This window comes from Zalophus californianus, chromosome 7 (assembly GCF_009762305.2).
Source record: "Zalophus californianus isolate mZalCal1 chromosome 7, mZalCal1.pri.v2, whole genome shotgun sequence".
In the NCBI taxonomy this organism is placed as follows: domain Eukaryota; kingdom Metazoa; phylum Chordata; class Mammalia; order Carnivora; family Otariidae; genus Zalophus; species Zalophus californianus.
The window spans coordinates 54,536,716-54,558,030 of record NC_045601.1 but is presented as its reverse complement, the minus strand read 5'-3'; the positions used below and the strand labels follow the sequence as shown (position 1 = coordinate 54,558,030).

At 37.0% G+C, this 21,315-nt stretch overlaps 1 protein-coding gene across 3 annotated transcripts in view; it reads right to left on the bottom strand.

Moving 5' to 3' along the window:
* The window catches only part of ATG5 (autophagy related 5), a 122,553-nt gene extending 101,615 nt beyond the window's left edge, over positions 1-20,938 (bottom strand). For 2 of the 3 annotated variants that reach the window (XM_027603294.1, XM_027603296.1), the window contains exons 1-3: positions 20,675-20,938; positions 12,142-12,307; positions 3,748-3,875 (exon numbers count right to left, since the gene is read on the bottom strand). In XM_027603294.1, coding sequence (XP_027459095.1) covers positions 3,748-3,875; positions 12,142-12,249 — 236 coding nt within the window. In that variant the 5' untranslated portion in view covers positions 12,250-12,307; positions 20,675-20,938. Of the gene's footprint in view, positions 1-3,747; positions 3,876-12,141; positions 12,308-20,674 lie in introns of those variants that run through there. The other variant, XM_027603295.1, reaches the window with a different exon arrangement.
* Positions 20,939-21,315: the final 377 nt, after the last annotated feature.

The following is a 21,315-nucleotide window of genomic DNA, read 5'->3' as shown; positions in this document are numbered from 1 at the left end:
TTAGATCAGCCCTTTTTGCCAAGCAATTTTTAAAACTTAAGGACACGAAGGACTGTAGAGGATAAAATGGTAATCAAATAAAGCCTCCTCAGATTCTCTCTACAAATCAATAATATATTTAGTATTCATTATGTGTATACCACTGTTCTTAAATATCTTCCTATTCTAATATGGATAAATAACATAAGCAATTTAGAGAACCTACAGAATTGAAGAAAACAACAACTAACAAATAGAATATCAGCAGATATGGTGGAAAGAGCCCTGAGCTGAGACTCAAAATCTGGTCCTACTCACTCATTTGAACAAGTTATTTTATTTAATTTGGCCTCATTTTCTCAATGAAAGAAGGAATTAATTTAGATTCATTCACCCACTGAACATTTACTTAGCACCTCTTATGTACTACTGCTTAAAGTACAAAAGCCCATGCTCAAGTATCTCATGCAGATATTTAAACAATTATAATAATAAATACGAACAGCAGGAGTTACAGAGTAAGAAGTAGTATCAATTTATGCTCTTTCTACCTTCTTTTATGAATTATCTAAACTGGTGTTTGATTTCCTTTCTCACTTGAATTTATTTAAAACTCCAAAGAATCAAGTATAAGAAAGATGTTATCACCCTACTCAAATAAATGCTCCTCTACTCTTTAAGACACCTGCATGGTCTTGAAAGTCCAAGTCCTATAAAACTTCAGTGGTAGCTGCTTCCCTACAATGATTATCCTATCATATGAAGTCCACTGCTCAATGCCGTATGGCTACTGATAGTCTATGACTCCTTTAACACAGGAAGAGGACTTCTTTAACGTAGGAGAAAACTGCTATAGTTGGAAGCAAAAAGAGGAAAGATTAAGACTTAGCCCAGAGGTCCTGGATTATATTCATGCCTCTGGAAGCTATTCCTTCCTCAAATGTATGGAGTACCTAACAATATGGTAATTAGTCCCCCCTTATATAAGGGGGATATGTTCCAAGACTGCCCTAAGGATGCCTGAAACCACAGATAGTACCAAAGTCTACATATACTACACTGTCTCCTATACATACAGACCTATGATAAAGTTTCATTTATAAATTAGGCACAGTAAGAGATTAAGAACAATAACTTATAATAGAACAATTATAACAAAAAGATAAAAAAGTTACGTGAATGTGGTCTCTCTTTCTCAAAATATCTTACTGTACTACACTCACCCTTCTTGTGCCTTCTTGTGATAGTGTGAGATGACAAAATGCCTATGTGATGAGATGAAGTGAGGTGAACGACATAAGCACTGTGACTCGGTGTTAGGCTACTACTGCCAACCCTCTGACAATATGTCAGAGAAGGATCACCTGCTTCCAGACTGTGGCTGACTGAGGGTAAATGAAACTACAAAAAGCAAAACCACAGATAAAGGGGGACTACTGTACCAAAGGAAAAGTTTTATCAAAGCCATTAAACACAATGAGCTTATAGCAAGACATAACTATGAAAGTGACATCACGCATAAAAAGTTAACACCCCAAAACCTAAAGCGAAGATACGTGAATACAATTACTTTCACATAAGAGCTCTAAAAAGAAAAATAATTTTAATTTTTTGCTCTGCAATAAAAGATTCTCAGAAGAGATAATACTGACAAAGCAAGAACATGATATATTTAAGCCAAAATCATTACTCTGTGGTAACAGAGAGAAATAGGTCCAAACATTATTTACTGATATATAATACAAACTTACAGAATACAAGTCATGTCAAATACAAAACAACCCACCATACAGGATGGATTAAAACAGCATCTTTAGAATGAGGACTGAGCACTCATTTACTTATAAAAGTTAAATTGAGGTTTCCCATCTTTTCCAGAGTTTCTCAATTGGGGGTGGTTTTGTACCCCTCCATCCCAGGACATCTGGCAGCATTTTTTATAAGCACGACTAGAGGGAATGCTACTACCTCTAGTAGGCAGAGGCCAAGGCTGCTGCTTAAAGTCCTACAATGTAGGTCTGGGTGGCTCAGTCGTCAAGCGTCTGCCTTCAGCTCAGGTCATGATCCCAGGGTCCTGGGATCGAGCCCCACATCGGGCTCCCTGCTCGGCGGAAGGCCTGCTTCTCCCTCTCCCTCTGCCCCTGCTTGTGTTCCTGCTCTCGCTCTCTCTCTCTGTCAAATAAATAAATAAAATCTTTAAAAAAAAAAAAAAAAGTCCTACTATGTACAGGGTAACCCTCCCACAACAAAGAATTACCTAGGTCAAATGTCAATAAAGTCCTTTAAGAAGCCCTACTTTACACTGATAAAATGGAAAAGCCTAGTGTCAGTCACATGAATTCTTAACAATATGTGTATATAATACACATAGAGCAATACAATTTCAATATCCAACTATAACACAGACAAGACTGTCAAGAATATAGATATATCCTATTGCTACTCACCCACAATCTCTCCCCCTCCTTCCTTTCCCTCTACTCTCCTGATCCTTGCTCCTCTTATACTTCTTTTAAGCCACCTTCCCATTCCAAAACCTCCCATTCTTCTGAGAAATAAAAAGAAACAGAAAACATTGACTTATCTATGCTGCCTGAGGTCTAGAACTATTCAAGAGTTATAATAAGTCTGATATATGTGATCATGAAGCTTGTCAATACTGTTTTTATTTAAAAATGAATGCTATAAAGAACTCTGTCATCCTTTCCCAGAACTGCCTCAAAAGGTTGGAGATGTGACCTATAACTCAATACAAAGTCCCCTTGTTTCCAAAATCAATACAAAATATCACTTTGTGTATTTCTAAACTGTTATGAAAATCTACTCAATTGTGGGAATTCATCAACATGAGGTGAGTTCCAAGAGTTCACTCCTTATTTCTAAGTAATGCTTATATTCAAGTCAGCTCACTTATTAAACACCTATTAGCTTCCTTTTTTATGAGCCTCTTTTAAAACTCTTCATTTTAATACTCCAGATTTAGAAAGCAAGCCCACCTCTAACCTACTTATATTGTTCATATTTAAGTCTTGACTTTTTCATTCAACTACATTCACATAGCAGCATTTCGACACCTACATTCCAGCATACCTTGAACCATTTTTTATATTCTTCTCTGTAATTTCTCCAGTTTCATTAAATATTTTTGGAAGCACAATTTACAAAACTCTCAGTAACAGAGGAAATACAAAAATACATCATCTGTACATGGATAAGCCCACATTTAGGATTTATTTTCAATATGTTTCTTGAGAATGATATAATATCAAAATTATTTTTCACATAAAAAGGAAATCAATATATTTTAAATACTAAGCCAAGGCTAGATAAAATATGTGCATATGGCACTAAATGTGGAAATCAGTTTGAAAGATGCCATTTTAGGTAATTATGTGTATATAAAGATCTGTTACAAAAATTTTGGAGATAGAAACAAAATTGCATAGTGTCACAGAGTGACTTATTCATTAGGGAGTCTTAAATATGTCTGGAAAAAAAAACCCATAACCAAATACACTATTATTATGCCACTGAAAAATCTATTGTTGAAAATATATACAAATTTGTCCAGTCTCTCATGCATCCAAAAGAAGGCAGAAATATCTTCAATAAAATATTTAAACAATAGTTTAAAATTCACTGTATTATATGAGCTAGACTAGTGATTTATTTCTTTATATAACTTTTTAAAAATTGCCTCAGGGCACTATACCTTCATAAAGCTAGCATATATACTCAATGCTTAATAATGCAGAAAAATTCACTCACCATTTCAGTGGTGTGCCTTCATATTCAAACCATATCTCACTAATGTCTTCTTGTCTCATAACCTTCTGAAAGTGCTTTTTCACTTTGTCAGTTACCAACGTCAAATAACTTACTCTTGGCAAAAGCAACTGAAATGAAAATTTATAAAATCATATTTACTATTTTTTCAAAAAAATATATACTAAATAGGTCTTTGAATTTTAAGAAAAACAGCCATGTTCTTTGCATTATTTTGAGTATTCCACACAAAGTCAACTGCTTTTTATAGCAAAAAAGGGCTAAAGGTTAAGACGTTTTAAATTTCTTATGAGGTCATTACTTTAAGTAGGGCTTATAGCATAAGTACCTAGAATAAACAACACAATCTACATACAATCTTTCTGTAATACTTTTCTTCAAATAAAAATACAAATGTAATCAGATGTCATGCTATTTAGGATACTTATTACTTCTATCAAGTTCAACTTAAAAACCAGTATAATTCACCTGAATTAATTAAACTGTTCTGAGAAAATAATCGACTCAGTCCTAAGATACATCTTATCAATCAGGACTTCTCAATTGGTCCATCATGTTTTGACAATCTACTATGTATTCACTTAATCGCAATGAAGAACACCAAGACAAAGACATAATCTGTCCCCTTCCATATGAGGCTAAAATAAAGGTAAAAAAAATTCATAAAAAGTACTTACAAAAATACTTCACTGCAGCAACAGAAAAGACTTTAAAGATCAAACAGAAATTTTCATTTGATGAACAATAGGGACCCACTACAATACAACGAATAAAAGGATGGCACAATGAGAAACAGTATTTGAGGAATATTCTAGTAGTGGTAGATATAAAGAACGTAAGATTATAAACTGGAAATCTGTTAAGGAAATATTACATGAAGGGATGGGCATGAAGGAATGGAAAAATGAGAAAGGTTTGGAAATCAGTCAGAACAGATTCTGGTTATTACTAATCAAGAAATTGAAGGAAAGAAGTTAAAGATGACTGACTATTGAGCCACACATTTAAATCTTTAAAGGGCAATAAGGCACAAGTTTAAGGTATGATGCTGGTAGATTGGTGATCTGCCACTGTTCAGGAACTCCCTCAATCCTGTCTTTATGGAGCCTGGGCCTACTTGGACTTTGGAGAGAAAAGTCGGGGAGGGAATGATGGGCTAGGCAAAACCTCAACTGGCATAGTTATGAAGGTCATCATTGTTTCTCCCCCACCAAAGATATCCAGAAAGAAAACATAAGACAGCATTTAAGAAAACTGGTTAGAATTTTATAAAGAACACATATGAGTGGATAAAAGGAGGAAAGTGGCAAAAATTCATGTTTTCCCGGAGATACTCTAGCCATTTCTTGCTTTTCTAAGCTTCTGTCTTTTGCTGGTAAAACTGTTTTATTACTCTGAGGTGCTTTTAAGAGGCTAATTATGCATCATTTTCAGGCTGTTTATTCAAAATTATTATGTCTTTTGGTCAGCAAATCAAGTAGAATTACGGGGCTGGGGAATACATACAAAGAGAAATATTCTGGATAAAGGAACTAACTGAAGATCAAGTAACAGGCCCCAAACTAGGCAAGAGAACATGACGGTGGTCCTGGGGACAACAGGGTACAGGGGGTGGGAGGTAGCTGGCATGCTCCAGTGTGGAACAGAACATACTTACTAATACTAGAAACAAGCTTTTGAATAGCAATGTGGATTCAACGTAAGTTCCTCTTTTATAAAGAAACAAGCAGAATGTGGATTAGGGAAGAAGAGAAAAGGGAAACTAATACAGTGTATAAGAAAAAGCACTAGTTGATTCACAGGCAGTATTATCACCTCTAGTTTACATGCAGTTTAAATGACTTGCCAAAATCATATTCTATTAAATAAATGGCAAAGAAATGATTCATTAAAATCAGAAATGACAGAATCAAATATACATGTAACATGGACACCTCTAAGAAATTAAAACAGCATGATTAGTCAACCATTTTTTTAAAATAAATAAGTACAGAGTTGACCCTTGAACAACGTGGTAATTAGGGGTGCTAACCCCCACACAGTTCAAAATCTTCACGTATAACTTTTGACTCCCCAAAAACCTAACTACTAACAGTCTACTGTTGACTAGAAGCCTTACCAATAACATAAACAGTCAATTAACAGATATTTTGTATGTTATATGTATTTTATACTGTAGTCTTACAATAAAGTAAGATAAAGAATATGTTATTAAGAAAATCGTAAGGAGGGGCGCCTAGGTGGCTCAGTTGTTAAGCGGCTGCCTTTGGCTCGGGTCATGATCCAAGGGTCCTGGGATCGAGCCCCACATTGGGCTCCATGCTCAGTGGGAAGCCTGCTTCTCCCTCTCCCACTCCCCTTGCTTGTGTTCCCTCTCTCGCTGTGTCTCTCTCTGTCAAATAAAAAAATAAAATCTTAAAAAAAAAAAGAAAATCGTAAGAAAATACATTTTCAGTACTAAACTGTAAAAAAAAAAAAATCAGCATATAAGTGGACCCACACAATTCAAACCTGTGTTGAGTCAACTGTAATCTATTAGTCTAGTAAATTCTATACTAGTAGGTCCAGAACTTTTAACTTAAAATGTCTGTTGGGCATTAAATAGGATTCTATTCTATAGAGCGTATTAACCTACTAACCTATAGAGATAATAAAAAAAGAGGACAGACACAGCAGGACTGACGAGCATGGGTATCAGCTACTGATTTTGGGGTGTTGTACTACATGCGTAGGGTTCAAAGTTGCTGAAAAGTCCACAAATGATTTTCACGAAATAAAAACTTCTTCACAATAAGGAATGAGGAACATTAAAATGTCAGCTCCATTAAGATGGGGATTTTTGTTGGTTTTGTTCACTGCTACATTCCAAATGCTCAAAATAGTGTCTGAATGAATGACAGATCCCAAAGATTAAGTGACCAAAAGCCAAAAATGATAATTAATAAAAGGACAGAATCTACACTGAAATGTACTTGAAATCTTCTGTTCTAAATTAGCCTGTTGAAGTAATTTGTAAATAAGATAAATATCTATAGTAGCATTAAGAAGTAACACTAAGATTTGAGAATGACTATATTATAGATAAACTTATCTAATAAATAAGTAAAAATGAAAAAAAAAATAAGAGTAAAACGACCTCATCCTGTCTTCCATATCCAGATAGTACCACTCACTGATTTTCTTAGGTGTATCTCATTGGTTTACTTTCTTTAATTATGGTAAAATATATCTAGCATAAAATTTGCCATTTTTAAGTGTATACTTCATTGACATTAAATACATTCACACTGTTGTACAACCATCACCACTACCCATCTTTGGAATTTTTCATCATCCCAAGCTCAAATTCTGTACCAATTAATCAGTAACTCCTCCAATTCTTCTCCTCCACAGGCCTTTGGACTATTCTAGGTACCTCACACAAGTGGAATCATGAAATACTTGTCCTTTTGTGTCTGGCTTATTTCACTTCCATTAATGTCTTTGAGGTTAAGTTCTTTTAATATGAAAAGGGTTAAACCCCTCTGGGGAAACCTGTCAGCTACATGGAATCTTTTGTTCTCTCATTCTTGATTTAGCACTATCAAGTATTCAGTGAGTACCACACACACGATTTTTTTCTATACAGCTTGTAAGGAATACATGTTTTATACAGCTGTATAGATTACTTATGGTTCTGAAAAAGGTAGCTGTAATATTTGTTTATACCGAATCCTAATTTTTCCAACTATTTTCAATTCTAAAATTAGGGATTTCTTCACCTAGAACAAAAATAGAATTAAAATATACTAGAATTCTGTTCCATTTCAATGTGTGAGGCATCACACCAGGCAATGAAGATAGAGCACTGAATGAGATAAGAGTTCTTGCTCTCACAGAGCTAACAGGCTTAGAAAGATAGTAAAAACAAAATTACAAATGTGATGAGTACAAGGAGAAAGTAAAGAATGTTACAAGAGCAAGTAGCAAAGGAATTTAACCTCATCTAGGGGCTTAGGGAAAGCCTGGACAGGAAGTCTATGGTAAGGCAACAGCCAGGAGGTAAAGAGGAATGAACCAAACATAGGTGTTGTGGATGTCGGGTTGTGAGCAGGGATGGGAGATCCTGCTGCTCATTCCAGACAGAGGAAACTGCAAGACGGCATGGAATGAATACAAAAACAAAGACTGGCACAAGGAGGAACCATAAGAAGTTGAAAATGAGAGGAATGAAGAGGGTTGAGGCAGAATAGTACTGAAGAAGCAAGGGATCAGATCATGGAGAACATTATAAACTACACGAAGGATCCTAAAGATGATGAAAGGCTACTAAAGGTTTTAAGGAGGCAGGTGACAGGATCAGGTATGTGTTTTGAAAAGATGACTCCAACCACAAACTGAAAATGGAAAGAGGGCAAGAATGAAACCAGGGAAATTACTTAGTACTATGAAATCCCATCAGTTTTTAAATGGTGGTCTAAACTAGGCTATAGCAATGGGTATGGAAGAACTGGGTAAGTTTCAAAGATATTTGAGATATAAAATCAGATGGACTAAGTTACTGACTGAATGCCTGGGATATGGGAGAAGGAAGCAACAAGGATGAGTTCTTTCTTAATTACTGGTAAGAGTCATTAATTAACTGGGTCTACTTGCAAAAACAGGAAGGGATTACAGCAGATGACCAGTCTATCTGGAGGTAACAATGATGTGTCCAGTTTCAAAACACTCAGTTTGATATCCAGCAGGAAGACACATAGGTCTGGGGTTCAGGAGAAAAATCTTGGGAGTTGTCAAAATAAATACAAAGAGTTTTATCTCAACAAAGAGATAAAAATGGATGATAACTCCAGGGGAAAGTGAAGGGGGGGGGCAAAGCCCCAAGGAATGCCAACATTGAGGAACAAGCAAAAGGAAAGAGATCTGGCAAAGGAGACCAAACCCCCCCCCCCCAGAAAGGGAGAAGCAAAACCAGAATTATGAGGCATTGCAGAGCAAGAGCGAACACTGCCACAAAATGGAGAAAATAGCCAACAACAACATCAAAACACCACTGAGAGATCAAGCAAATGAAAATTCAAAAACAGACTCAAGGTTTGACAAAAAAAAAAGATGTCATTGGTGACTTCAGCAAAAACAGCTCTGTGGCAGTAGTGTGTAACTGTGATTCCAGTAAAGTAAGTGGGAAGTGGGAAGGAGATAACGAGCAGAGACAACCTTTTTTATAAGTCTGGCCATGAAGGGAAAGCAAGAGGGTGAAGAAGAGATGGGGTCAACAGATGATTGTTTTAGGGTAGGAAGGCTTAAAATAATATAAATGCTGCAAAAAAGGAGCTGGTAGGCAGAAGCTGAAAGTAAAAGAAAGAGAGAAGGCAGGGGTGGAGGTAGGAGAATATCAGAAACCACCAGCTTCCTGAGGAAAACCGTGGATGGGATCCAGAGCACAGAGAGAAGGTTGGGCCTTGCCAAGGAAGAAGGACACCTCTTCCATTAAAACAAGAGAGAAGTCAGTATGTGTGAGTGCAGATATGTTTAGAAGACTTGGTGGCAGAAGGTTAAGGAAACAGAAAGCAGGAAGTAAGGTTACCTGTTAAGAATGAAAAATAAGGTCAGGGCTCAAAGAAATACTCTTAGAGAAGAAGAACAGAGACACTTGACTAAGGAAACATAAAAGGACTGCAGTGTAATGTTTAGGGTCCACTCAGATTTATGATCATGTGCGTGACTGAGTGATTTCCTCTTGTAACAAGTCACAAAGTATGAATGTAAATTAGTATGTTTTTACATTAGATAATCTAAATGAAAGGCAACAGTTTAAATGAATGTAAGAAAAACAACAGAAACTGAAAGACTGCCTAGTTTCTAACAATTTTTCTTCCTAATATTCCCTGCAGAATAAGATATAATGCTCTGACATAGATATGGGATGTAGGCTGAAAGGAGATTTATGCGGAGGCAATCAAATGCAGAAATAAACAGGAATATATTTAACATTAATATTCTTTTCCATTGGAAACAGACTCTGAATAATTTATAAATTTGGTATGAGTAAATATTTTTAAATTTAGTTTCTAAGAAATAAGGAATAAGTGCTATAAAAAGTAAACTACAGGGGCGCCTGGCTGGCTTAATCAGTAGAGCTTGTGACTCTTGATCTCAGGGTCATGAGTTCAAGCCCCACGTTGGGTGTAGGGATTATTTAAAAATAAAATCTTTAAAAAAAAAAAGCAAACTACATTTTCATTCACCTATCCTTTCTACACATCCACCTGAACATGACTGGACTTTGCAGGCCATGGTGATAACCCTGTTAATCACCTCACTTGAGCTTTGAGAATGTCTGGAAAAGAGGTTTACTGGCGCCTAGGCTATGATATTTTTACCTCATTTCATCCAGAATCTTTACAATATTATTATTATAAACTAAAGCAATTAAAAATACAGTCAAGTGTAATTTACAACCAAGACACACGTAAACTAAAACCAAATTGGCACTACCATTCTCACCTATAATTCTAAGACTAACCACTGCTGTTTTTGTTTATTTTCTTCCTGCATGTAGTAACTTATACTTATGTACTTATGTATGTAAAGAGCAAAATCTAGGTGATGCCACATGGTTTTAAACTGCAGTTTTTGTTTAATATTTATTATATGTCTGTCACCTGATATTTTTCCAAAAACATAATCATAATTACTATAAGAGTTTCTTTTGGGTGAAAAATGAGGGAAAAATATTATTTTTAAAAAATTATCAATTAGACAAAATAACTTTCTTCGTTCTATAGATATCCCCAATACTTGCTGCCATTTTCAATTCAATTAGAGACAGCTAGAAAACAACTTACACTCCACTCTCACAACAATCTTTTTATATTTAACAAATTCATACATAAAGAAGGAAAAAAAGAAGTAAAGAAGCCTCTTTACTTGGATTAACTGCAGGAAGCTGTCAAACATCATATTCTGACTTAAAAGTAAACAGACTTAAATTACATATTTCTCATATCTGCCACTTTGACCAACTAGACACATACATTCCTTTGTTTAGATACGATCAGAAAGGCACCAGAGGTTAAAAGTTTTAATTAAAATAACAGAAACTAGTTTGGAAACAAAACATAAGTGATATCCTAACACATATTACAGAAGAAGCAAAAAACAAAAAAAACAAAAACATCTACCAAATGAAATTCTTCTAAAAATAAACTGTGACCACATTTTGTTTTTAACTATGGAAATTTTTCTAAAGACAGAAAAGAAAACTGCTGAGATTTCCCAAAGTTAAAACGACTCAAAAGTATATATTCAGTTATGATAACCTGAGTATTAGTAACAAAAGACTGTCCAATTTCTCTGAAATTATTTTCAGTAAGAAAACCCAAAGAGACCATTTAAAACAAAATCTCAACATGAATGTATGAGGCTTTCATGCACTGAGTGTCTACCACTTGCATGACCTATGCCAGATGCTAAGGATACACAGAGTAAAATGAAACTGTTCCTGTACCCAAAAAGTGAGTGTATGGGGCTCCTTAAGTAGCTTCCTCCACCAGTCTGACCTCTCATGGCTGGAGCAGGCTGAGGAGCAGTGCTACCCCTCAAACAGACAAGGGAGAAAGCAAAGGGCAAGCTTTATTAAAGTGAAACAAGAAAGTCCAACACCACAAATAAATTTCCACTTCTCCAGATATACCTAGGTAAACAATATTATGTGTACCTGAGACAAAACTAAAATAATGACAACTGAGAATGTCTTTGTCTATTAGGACCTATTCAGTAAAAAGGCAGGATACTACTATTTCTGACTGACAGATGCTTAAGTTTGGGTTATATATGCACTTAGAAAAGGAAAAAAAGCAGGCTAAAATCAGAAGATATTTGATACTGTTTTCTAAAACAGATGACACTAATTCAAACCTACAAGTTTACATACAGCAATTTGTTATATTTTGTATACTACATATCAGTTTATGAACATATGAAAACACACACATTCCTATGTTCATTGAGCTATAAAAACAATTTGGTAAATAGTTGCTTGGAACCACTTACCTACAGAAGAATCAAATCTGAGCCTATCATTTTCAAAATTGCTCCTATAGCACATAACTTATAATTCCATTATCACATATTATATATGTATGTATTCATGAGAAAAAGAAAGTCAAGACAGTCCCATAATCAACATGTCAACAGTTTTTTCCCTCTGGGTGGTAGAATTAGAGGTAATTTTTATTTCTTTCCTTTTACTGATCTGTGTTTTCTAATTTTTTTCTGTAATAACAAGTATTAATTGTATATAAAATGTTGGGTAACAGCCTCCAGGTTCTTAGACCTTCATTTACAAAAACGGACAAAGTCAGATATTCCATTTTTCATCATCAACATACTTACATAATATGGTTCTGCCTCCCGTTCAGTTATTTCATCCTGATACAGGGTGAAACAAGTTGGAATTCGTCCAAACCACACATCTCGAAGCACATCTTTGTCATCTGTCATTCTTCCAATGGTTAAAGCAGTGCATATAGGCTAAATTCTTTTTTCACCCAAAGCCAAACTGAAAATAAAATGAAGAGCATTAGTCAGATCCTTGCAAGGATAAATGAACACGCTCTAAAACAAAGAAAGATTATATGAAAAATGAATGCCACAACAATCATTCATTTCAAAAAAATGTGTGATTAGCATTCTTTAGAATGAATGAAAAATCAGTACAATAAATTCTAAATGCAGAGCTATTATTTATTTAAAAGGATCATACAAGTAAGTAATTCAAAATTACGTGTGCTAACTTAACTTATGCAACTAATACACCACAGCCAAAGTGAAGCTATATTTGTATCATTCTCTCAAGCCCCAGGAGAGTCTATTGCTCATCTAAAGGGAAGTCTTCCTATATCCTTATGGTCCCTTAGAGGCCAACTCCAAACTATCATACCCACAATTACACCTGCCCTATCTAATACATTCAACCTCTCCTACTCCATCTAGATAGTTTGCTCTTGCTTGAAAAAAAAAAATGCACACACACACACACACACACACACCCTGGTGTATAGACTTTGTACAGACCTATTTCCATCCTAAATTTCTAAATTTCATCCTGTCCATGGTTTGATTCCACCAATATTTCCAATCTTATTTACTATACTTCTTTTAATAAACCCTCTAGCAAAACTGGCAATTTAAATACCTTGCTCTCTGTCCTACCATCCCCCGTGACTAATACGCTCATCTCTCACCTGTTCAAATCCTACCCACTCTGCAAACCCAGCTCCCAATCCTCTGCCACCATGAGTAGTAGTAAATGCTTCTACTCTGAACTTAAAATATTCTCTATGCCACAAATTTGGCACTAAATCTGCAAACTGAAATATTCTGGGTATAACAGAAGAATATGGCTTTTGGCCTCTGCAATATCCAATTGTCTTCCAGCACTAATATTCCACAACTAGGTAACAATGCAATATACAGTATGAGTAAATGCAGAAATAAACACTGTCAGTACCTGGATACTAAGATTCAATATCCTTCTACTCATATATTTCTTTATGTATATATATTTTTTCTTTATAGGCTAGCATATCCTATGGAAACATTTTAAATAACCATATCAGTTTAGCCAAATACCAATTACTAACACTGAATTATTCAAAGAGCTTTTCTCTCTTTTCTCATCCACTGACCAATGCCAAGTGCATCAGGACTGCCATTAATTAGCCAAAGATTAAAAAAAAAAAACAGGGCGCCTGGGTGGCTCAGTTGGTTAAGCGACTGCCTTCGGCTCAGGTCATGATCCTGGAGTCCCGGGATCGAGTCCCGCATCGGGCTCCCTGCTCAGCAGTGAGTCTGCTTCTCCCTCGGACCCTCCCCGCTCTCATGCTCTCTCTCTATCTCATTCTCTCTCTCAAATAAATAAATAAAATCTTTAAAAAAAAAAAAAAAATAAAAATAAAAATAAAAAAAAAAAACAAATAGAGTTCTGAATTTTGTATCACTATACTTAAATGCACCTTGGAGGTCAACTGGATGCAATAGGATCTACAGGTAAATAAACTGAAAGAGGTGAAAAAATCTGTCCAACACTACAAGAGCACTAAGTAACAGTCAAACCAGGATAAACATTACAAGACCACTAAAGTAACAGTGAAACCAGGATAACAAATCTGGTCACTGAGTTACTGAACTGAGTCTAGTGCTCTTTACAGCATATTACAGTGTTTTAATTTTTATTAAAGCATATCCATAAAAGTCACCATTTTAAGCAAATGATACAGTCACACTTCATATAATTCCACCCTGATACACTTCAAATTCAAACAACACACTGAGTTTCTCTGCAGTGAATTCCCAAGTTTACATATCACACAAAATTAACTGACTGAAAATAGAAAAGACCTCACTACTTACAGATTACATTAATACTTTGTTCTTTATGAATAAATTTACTGATGACAGGAAATAATGAAATCTAAGTTATGGCAAATAAGTAAACCTAAAGTTGAATCCAATACAGAGGTGGTAAGCAGTGGTTTCTGTAATTATAATACACCCAATTAACCATTAGCTACAACTAAGATTCCTCTGTCGCTCACAAAGAAAAAAAACTTGAGGCAAAGAGCTCCTTTCCTAAGAGATTTTAAGAACATTGAAATACAATGTTAAAGTTGAAAGTCACTATCAATATTGTCACACTGGATAATTTTTCTGCCTCAGAAAAAAATAGGTAGACAATATAATTCAAAAGAAAATTAAAAATTAAAGTGGGTATGGCCACATTTTTAAATAAAGTCCATTTCTACAAGTTCTTTCCTTCTCTCCAACCACTGTCCTCTCAAGAAGGAATAATCATCCGATTTGTCAGAGTCCAGGACACTAATTGAGCCTTGTTTATTAACAAGCAGGGGTTACCATAAATAAAAATATCACGGATTTGGGTATGGCTCCATTCTCTCCCCTCTACTCTGCCAGATGACAATACCTGACTCCCATGCTATTTCTTTCCATGGCATTTTCTTCTGCTTCTTCCTTTCACGTGTCAGAAACAGTAAGAAGTGTCCAATGTCTTCCTTTTCTCTTTGTTTCTGGGAGTCTCTCCCCAACAGTGATAGAAGTATGGACTTATCTTTTACTGGTTTTATACCTAAAATCCCACTGCAGAACTTTGGTAAACTGGGCTGGAACTTAAGACTTTACTGAAGTTCAAAGGTAGGATTTTAGGTACAAAACCGGTGAAAGATAAATCAGTACCTTATTACCCATATACCACTGTTTCTTATGTATACATTCCTTACAGGGAAGATCTGACTGAACCAAGGCAGCTGAAGGCGTCATGTGGTAGTCAATACAAATTTTACAAAACAGCAGAAATTCCTAAACAGATTTATGAAAACTTCAAACAAGGCTACTAATTGAGTCAAAATACACAGACCCAAATTTATAGCATCATAAAATGTTAGTTTTTCAATATTAATAAATATTCACATATAATGAATTATGTAAGAAAGCATGCAAATGCACTTAACTCAAAAATGTGCCAAAAAACTGATACATGGATAAAACTAAAAGATGTATTAAATTATCTTTTTTAAAACAGAAGCAGAAAAACAAAATTTAACTCCTGAGAGGCACTACAATGTGGGGGTTCAAAATACAGAATATGGAGCCAGATTGCCTGGATTCAAAACCTAGTTTTATCACTCTGTGACCTCAAGTAAGTCAATTAACTTCTCATATCTTAGTTTTCTCATCTGTAAAATGTGAATAACAGCACTACCCCATAAAATAGATAAAATTAATACATGTAAAGCACTTAGGGCAATGCCTATAATATAGTATTATAAAGTGTCTACTATAATTTACAGAACCAATAAGCATGTCTCAAAATTGAACACTGGGAGACGTCTGGGCGGCACAGTCAGTTGGGCATCCGACTCTTGGTTTTGGCTCAATCCTGATCTCAGGGTCCTAAGACTGAGTGCCACATCCAGCTCCTCACTCAGGGCAGAGTCTGCTTGATATTCTCCCTCCCTCTCCCGCTGCCCTTCCCACTCATGCTCTCTCTCTCTCTCATAAATAAATCTTTAAAAAAAAAAAAACTGAACACTGCTATTAACACTCAATATAAAGTCAATCAATATTTGATCATTTGCTATGCCCAGCTGTGTGGCAGAGGCTGAGGATATTCAAGATGATGATGGTAGTGACAATAACAACTTTTTAAAAACCTCAGGCATTGTCCAGAAGATATTATCTCCCGACCTACTAAACATACCATAAACTTTCATATCTTTTCCATGGCTTTGCTCATGCTGGTGGTTCCTTACCGTAAAGCAGCCCTCCCTACCTTGTCTTCTGACTTAAAACATCCTTTAGGACTCAGCTCAAGATAGCCTTTCTTTTATGCATACCTCAGGTGAAACCTTTCTTTTCTCACTGCACTTCTACTTTTACAACACTTATAAACTTACAGTAAAGATTTTTTTATCTCTGATTTCAGATCTCGTATTTTTTCATTTATGTCATACGGTTGCCAGCATCCCTTCCAACTCCAAAATGTCCATGGTTATAATTAAATGCTATTTTATGAAAGCTTTCATAAGGGAGGAGGGTGGAAAGGAAGAAGAAAAATATTACTATCCCCTATAGTGTTCAGAGGGGAATTTAAAAGATATGGAACTTGAAGAATGTGTAGAATATAAAAGAATGAGTATATGCAGAATGGGTAGAATATTCACTAGGTAAAATATGGAATAAAGACAACAAATATTCCAAGCAGGGCAAAATAGCATCAAGAAAGGCAGAAAGTGTGCAGGAGCAATGTGCGTGTCAATTTTTTAGGAAACTGAGTTGGGAAGAGTAGCAGATAATGAAAGAGCTGATATTGTGACATGTTTTAATATCACCTGGGATCCCGGCCAAGTCACTTTACTACAATGTCCTTACCTATGAAATTCATCAGGCTGTTCTGGCAAAAAAAAAAATCTATAGAATATTTGACATGGTACTGGAAATGTAGTAAGTGCTGAGAAATAAAAGCAATTATTATTTCTTTACTGTCAAATCTGTAAATGTAAAGTGAGACTAGATCATGAAGCATACCAAACAGAAGACTGTGCGTTCTCAATTTCATCCAACAAGCCTACAAAGCCTGTAAGGTTTTATAACAGTGAGATTAAAACTACCTAGTAGCAGTGCACAAAAGGAGATCCCAAGTCAGAGAGAGGGTAGCCAGGAAGCAATTTCAACACTAAGGCATATAATAATGAGTGCCTGACCTAGACTGGTAGCAGTGGATAGATGAGAGACAGATATGAGGTCTTTCCAAGGAAGAATGAACAGAAGTTAATGGAAAACCGGCTGAGGGATAAAGAACAAGAACAGGGAAGACTTAAATGCCGACAGCAGGCAATACAGACAGAAGGTTAAGGGGTTTTGAAATCAGACTGACATGGGTTTAAACCCAGACTTCCACCTGTGAGCTGTGTCCTAGTATCCTGACATCTTTGAACCTTGTATTTGTGAACTGAAGATAATTCTAATTTCACAAGGCTGTTGGGTGTTTGGCACCTGGTGACCACTCAATAAATGATATATGTATTTAATACATGATTTCCTCACGCCTCCATGACCTGTCTCCTTAAACACCCTTGTCCTCTTATTTTTGGCCAATTCTTAATCCTCTTTTAAGAGTCAGCTTAACATCAGCTTCTTGGGAAGCTTTCCACTAAGCAATCTCCAATCTAATTACTTCTATAATATCGCATGTTATAACCATGTATTGCAGTTATGTTTATCTTATCTGTCTCTTGCCCATCCCCACAATGAACTGAGTTCACTGACAGCCGAAGCAGAATCGTATTTACTTTGTATCCTCAGTATTAGCATAATTAGCACTTAGCAGGCTCTGTAATTTTTGTTAAACAATTGGAAAAATGTATAAAATATATATACTGAAAAATTATACTAGCTACTTAAGAAACTTTTCTGCCTAAACTCTTCTCCAAATCAGTATAATCACACTTTAAATTCAGCAAATTTCATTATTTTGCAAGAATATTTTCCCCTCTCATAGATACACTACACTTTCATCACCATGAGTCCAATTAGAAGGCAATATTTTTCAAGCACAGACATCACAACCCATGATGCAGTCTACTAGAAGTAAGCTCGTGGAAGACAGGGCTATTTCCTGACTGCTGCATTCTCTTCAACTAATTCAAGGCCTGGAACAACGCAAGTTCCCAGCCAATAACATTTAGCAAACAGCACAGGAAGTATAATAAAAATATAATGCACAATTACTAGTCTCTTTCACACTACAAACTAAGAAAGGCTAACCTATTACTTGAAGCTATTCTGCTGACAAAATCCCCAACTACCTAGAAATTACTTAAAATATCAAATAACTACTGGGAGTAAATTTGAAAACATTTAAAAATAATCTATGCTGGCTGGTCTCCTTTTAAATTCATGAACACTAACCTCAAAAGTAGGCCCTGAGTACTGGCCAACGTTCCTACATTTCCGGAGTCCATTTATTCTCCCACTGTCCTAGATCATCATTTCGTGTCTCCTCTCTCCTCTAATTTTCGCATCTCCTTCCTCACTCTCTCACAGCTAATGAACTAGCGTTCTATTTCCTTCTATCCTGTTACTAAGGATGAGTGGTTATCAACAGGGGGTTTAATGAACAGCCCAACCCCCATCCTGGAGGAATAGCTCCTCAATCTCTCCAACCTACTGCCAATCTTGAAGTGCACCAGGACTCAGTCCTTGAACCACACCTTTGGAGATCTCTCACGGCTTTTAAATATTATTTACACATTAACAATTCCCACATTTATATCTTCAGCCCAAACTTCTCTTCTTAGCTCCAATTTCATAGATACTATGCAATATTGACATTTCATTTGAAAATTCAGCATGTGCAAACAGAAAATGATTTCAGACCTTCCTCCCTCATCTCCCTATTATTCTGTGGTCTTCCTCAAATCATAAAGTGGTAACTGTTCTCTAGTTGCTAAGCCATAAATCTTGGAGTCATCCTTGACCCTTCATACCTACTGCTTTAGCTTAGACACAAGTCCAGAATCTGGCCATTTCTCACCATCTTCACTATTATCACACTGATCCACGTCACCTTGACCTTTAACCTGGATAAATGGCCTACTAAGGGGTCTCATTATTTCTGCCCTTGCTAGAGACAAACATAGCAATCAGAAAGATCCTTCTAAACACCAGTCAGATCAGTTTACTCCTTTACTCAAACCCTACCATCTCGTTCAAAGTAAAAACTAAAGTCCTTACAAAGTCCTATAAGGCTGTATATGACCCGCCGCATTCTGACCTGATCATCTACTTCTCCTCCTTTTTGCTCACTGAGCTCCAGCCAAACTAGCTGGTACGCTCCTGTCTCAGGGACTTTGTGGTAGGTCTAATGGCTCATTCCACTACATCCACATGAAATCCTTCTTTATCACTTTTAGTTCTCTACTCAAATATCATCTTTTCTAAAGCCACCACTGCAATTTCCTATGCAGGCCACTGACATTCCTTGTTACCCTTCACGACTTTATTCTTTCTCTCTAGCACCTTTCACTACCTGACATATTTTTAAATTAATTTTTTAAATCTTTTTTTTTAAAAAGATCTTATTTATTCATTTGACAGAGAGAGACACAGCGAGAGAGGGAACACAAGCAGGGGGAGTGAGAGAGGGAGAAGCAGGCTTCCCACTGAGCAGGGAGCCCGAGGCAGGGCTCGATTCCAGGACCCTGGGATCATGACCTGAGCCACCCAGGTGCTCCTTAAATTAATTTTTATATTAATGTCTTCCCCTCCCACCCTCAAAGCGAACTACATGATGGCAAGAATTTTTACTGTTTTGTTCACTATTTTTATATTTACTTTTTGTTCAATGCCTGGCACATAATAGGCACTCAATATTTGTTAAATAAAGCAAACCTACACTTGAGTATGTACATTATTCTAAATAGTCATAGTCATATGGTACCATTCTGCTCATTTCCCCCAGTTTTAACCAGCATATCTCTGAAGATCAGAGCACAAACTCAAATCTAGCATAAAACTCTAAAATTCCCCTCAACTACTACCCTCAGCCCAATATCTTTAACTTTCAAATTTAAAATTTAACCAACAAATCCATGTATGGAAATCACAAACAATCAAGTTCAAATGCAAGTACCAAGGCTCAAAAGACTTTGAGATTTATCACGTGGATTCTGGAAGGCCTTGGAAGTTCAGAGATGTCTGATAGTCTCTTGAGTTCTGATTGTTGCTGAAGACATGCTGTGCCTCACCACCCCTGAGGAAAATCTAGAACAAATCCAATTTCCCTACGTTCCTCCAGTTTCAGGTATGATTTGAAAATAATCCAAAGTATAAAGGATGTGAAACTTCTTAGCCAACAGAAAATGACTTCGTTAGCACTAAATATTATTGTTAAAATGAGAATGAATGCCGTAGAGAAAAGAAATTGGAGGAAACACCCACTAAATTCGGACAGAATCGAACTGCCTGTGAAATAATTACAATTTAAATAACTGTTCCACGAAAAATGCACGTCTTGAACTAAACTCTAGAGCCTGCGATAAGACGCTAGGCTTCCTACTTTAGTACGGAACTGACATATTCCCGGAGAGAGATCACACAGGCTACATACACCCTCCGGCCTGCCCAAGGTCCTCGGCGGCGGCGTCTGGCCAACTCCACCTCCCCTGGAGGAACCACCTTCACCCGCCACCGCCGCCCGGGGGAGCGCTCCTCTAGCCGGCCACTCGCCCCTCCCTCCTACCACACCTACCTGGCACCTCCCCAACTCTTCTCCTCCAGGCATTTCCCCACACTAGGAAAACGGGGAGACGGAGATACACATACACATACACAGTCGCACACACCCTACCAGAAACGCCAGCTCCTTCTCCGGCTTCCCGCACCGGTGAAGACACTCGGATCCCGGGCTCTAGCAGGGCGGAGGCGCAGGGTGCTTGTCCCGCAGAGACGCGCGAGCCCGGAGTCCCGAGAGCCCGCGCAGCCGCAGAAGGCAGCGGCGCGGAGGTCGGAGCCGAGCCCTGCTGCACTTCCGCCCTCCGGTATCCTGCCGATACAACCCGCAGCGCCGCGGGGCCTTGGAAGCCCACAGCAAGTCCAGTCACCCTCGGCGCTCGGAGATGACGTCACGGGAACCCACGTGGCCCGCACTCCACCCTCCGCTTTCCGTCCAACCCCGCGAGGAGGCCCGAGCCGCGCTGGAGCATGCGCAGACAGAGCGGAGCGCATGACTAGGTGGTCAAACCCCTGGCAAGTTTACAGCTAATACCCTTTTAGGGGAGTCTCGCGCCTTTGGCATTGTCGTTGGTGTTCGGGAATGCTAATGTAAGCTCTGTCAGAGTAGAGAGTTTTTAAAAATACTGAGACGCTGCCCCATAGAGCTTGACCGCAGCCTCTCTTACCTGGCTTCACAGAATCATAATAATAAAATATTGGTTTTCAAAGTGTTTTCTTTTCTCATTTGATCTTCTCAACTTTGTCAGACCCACAGCA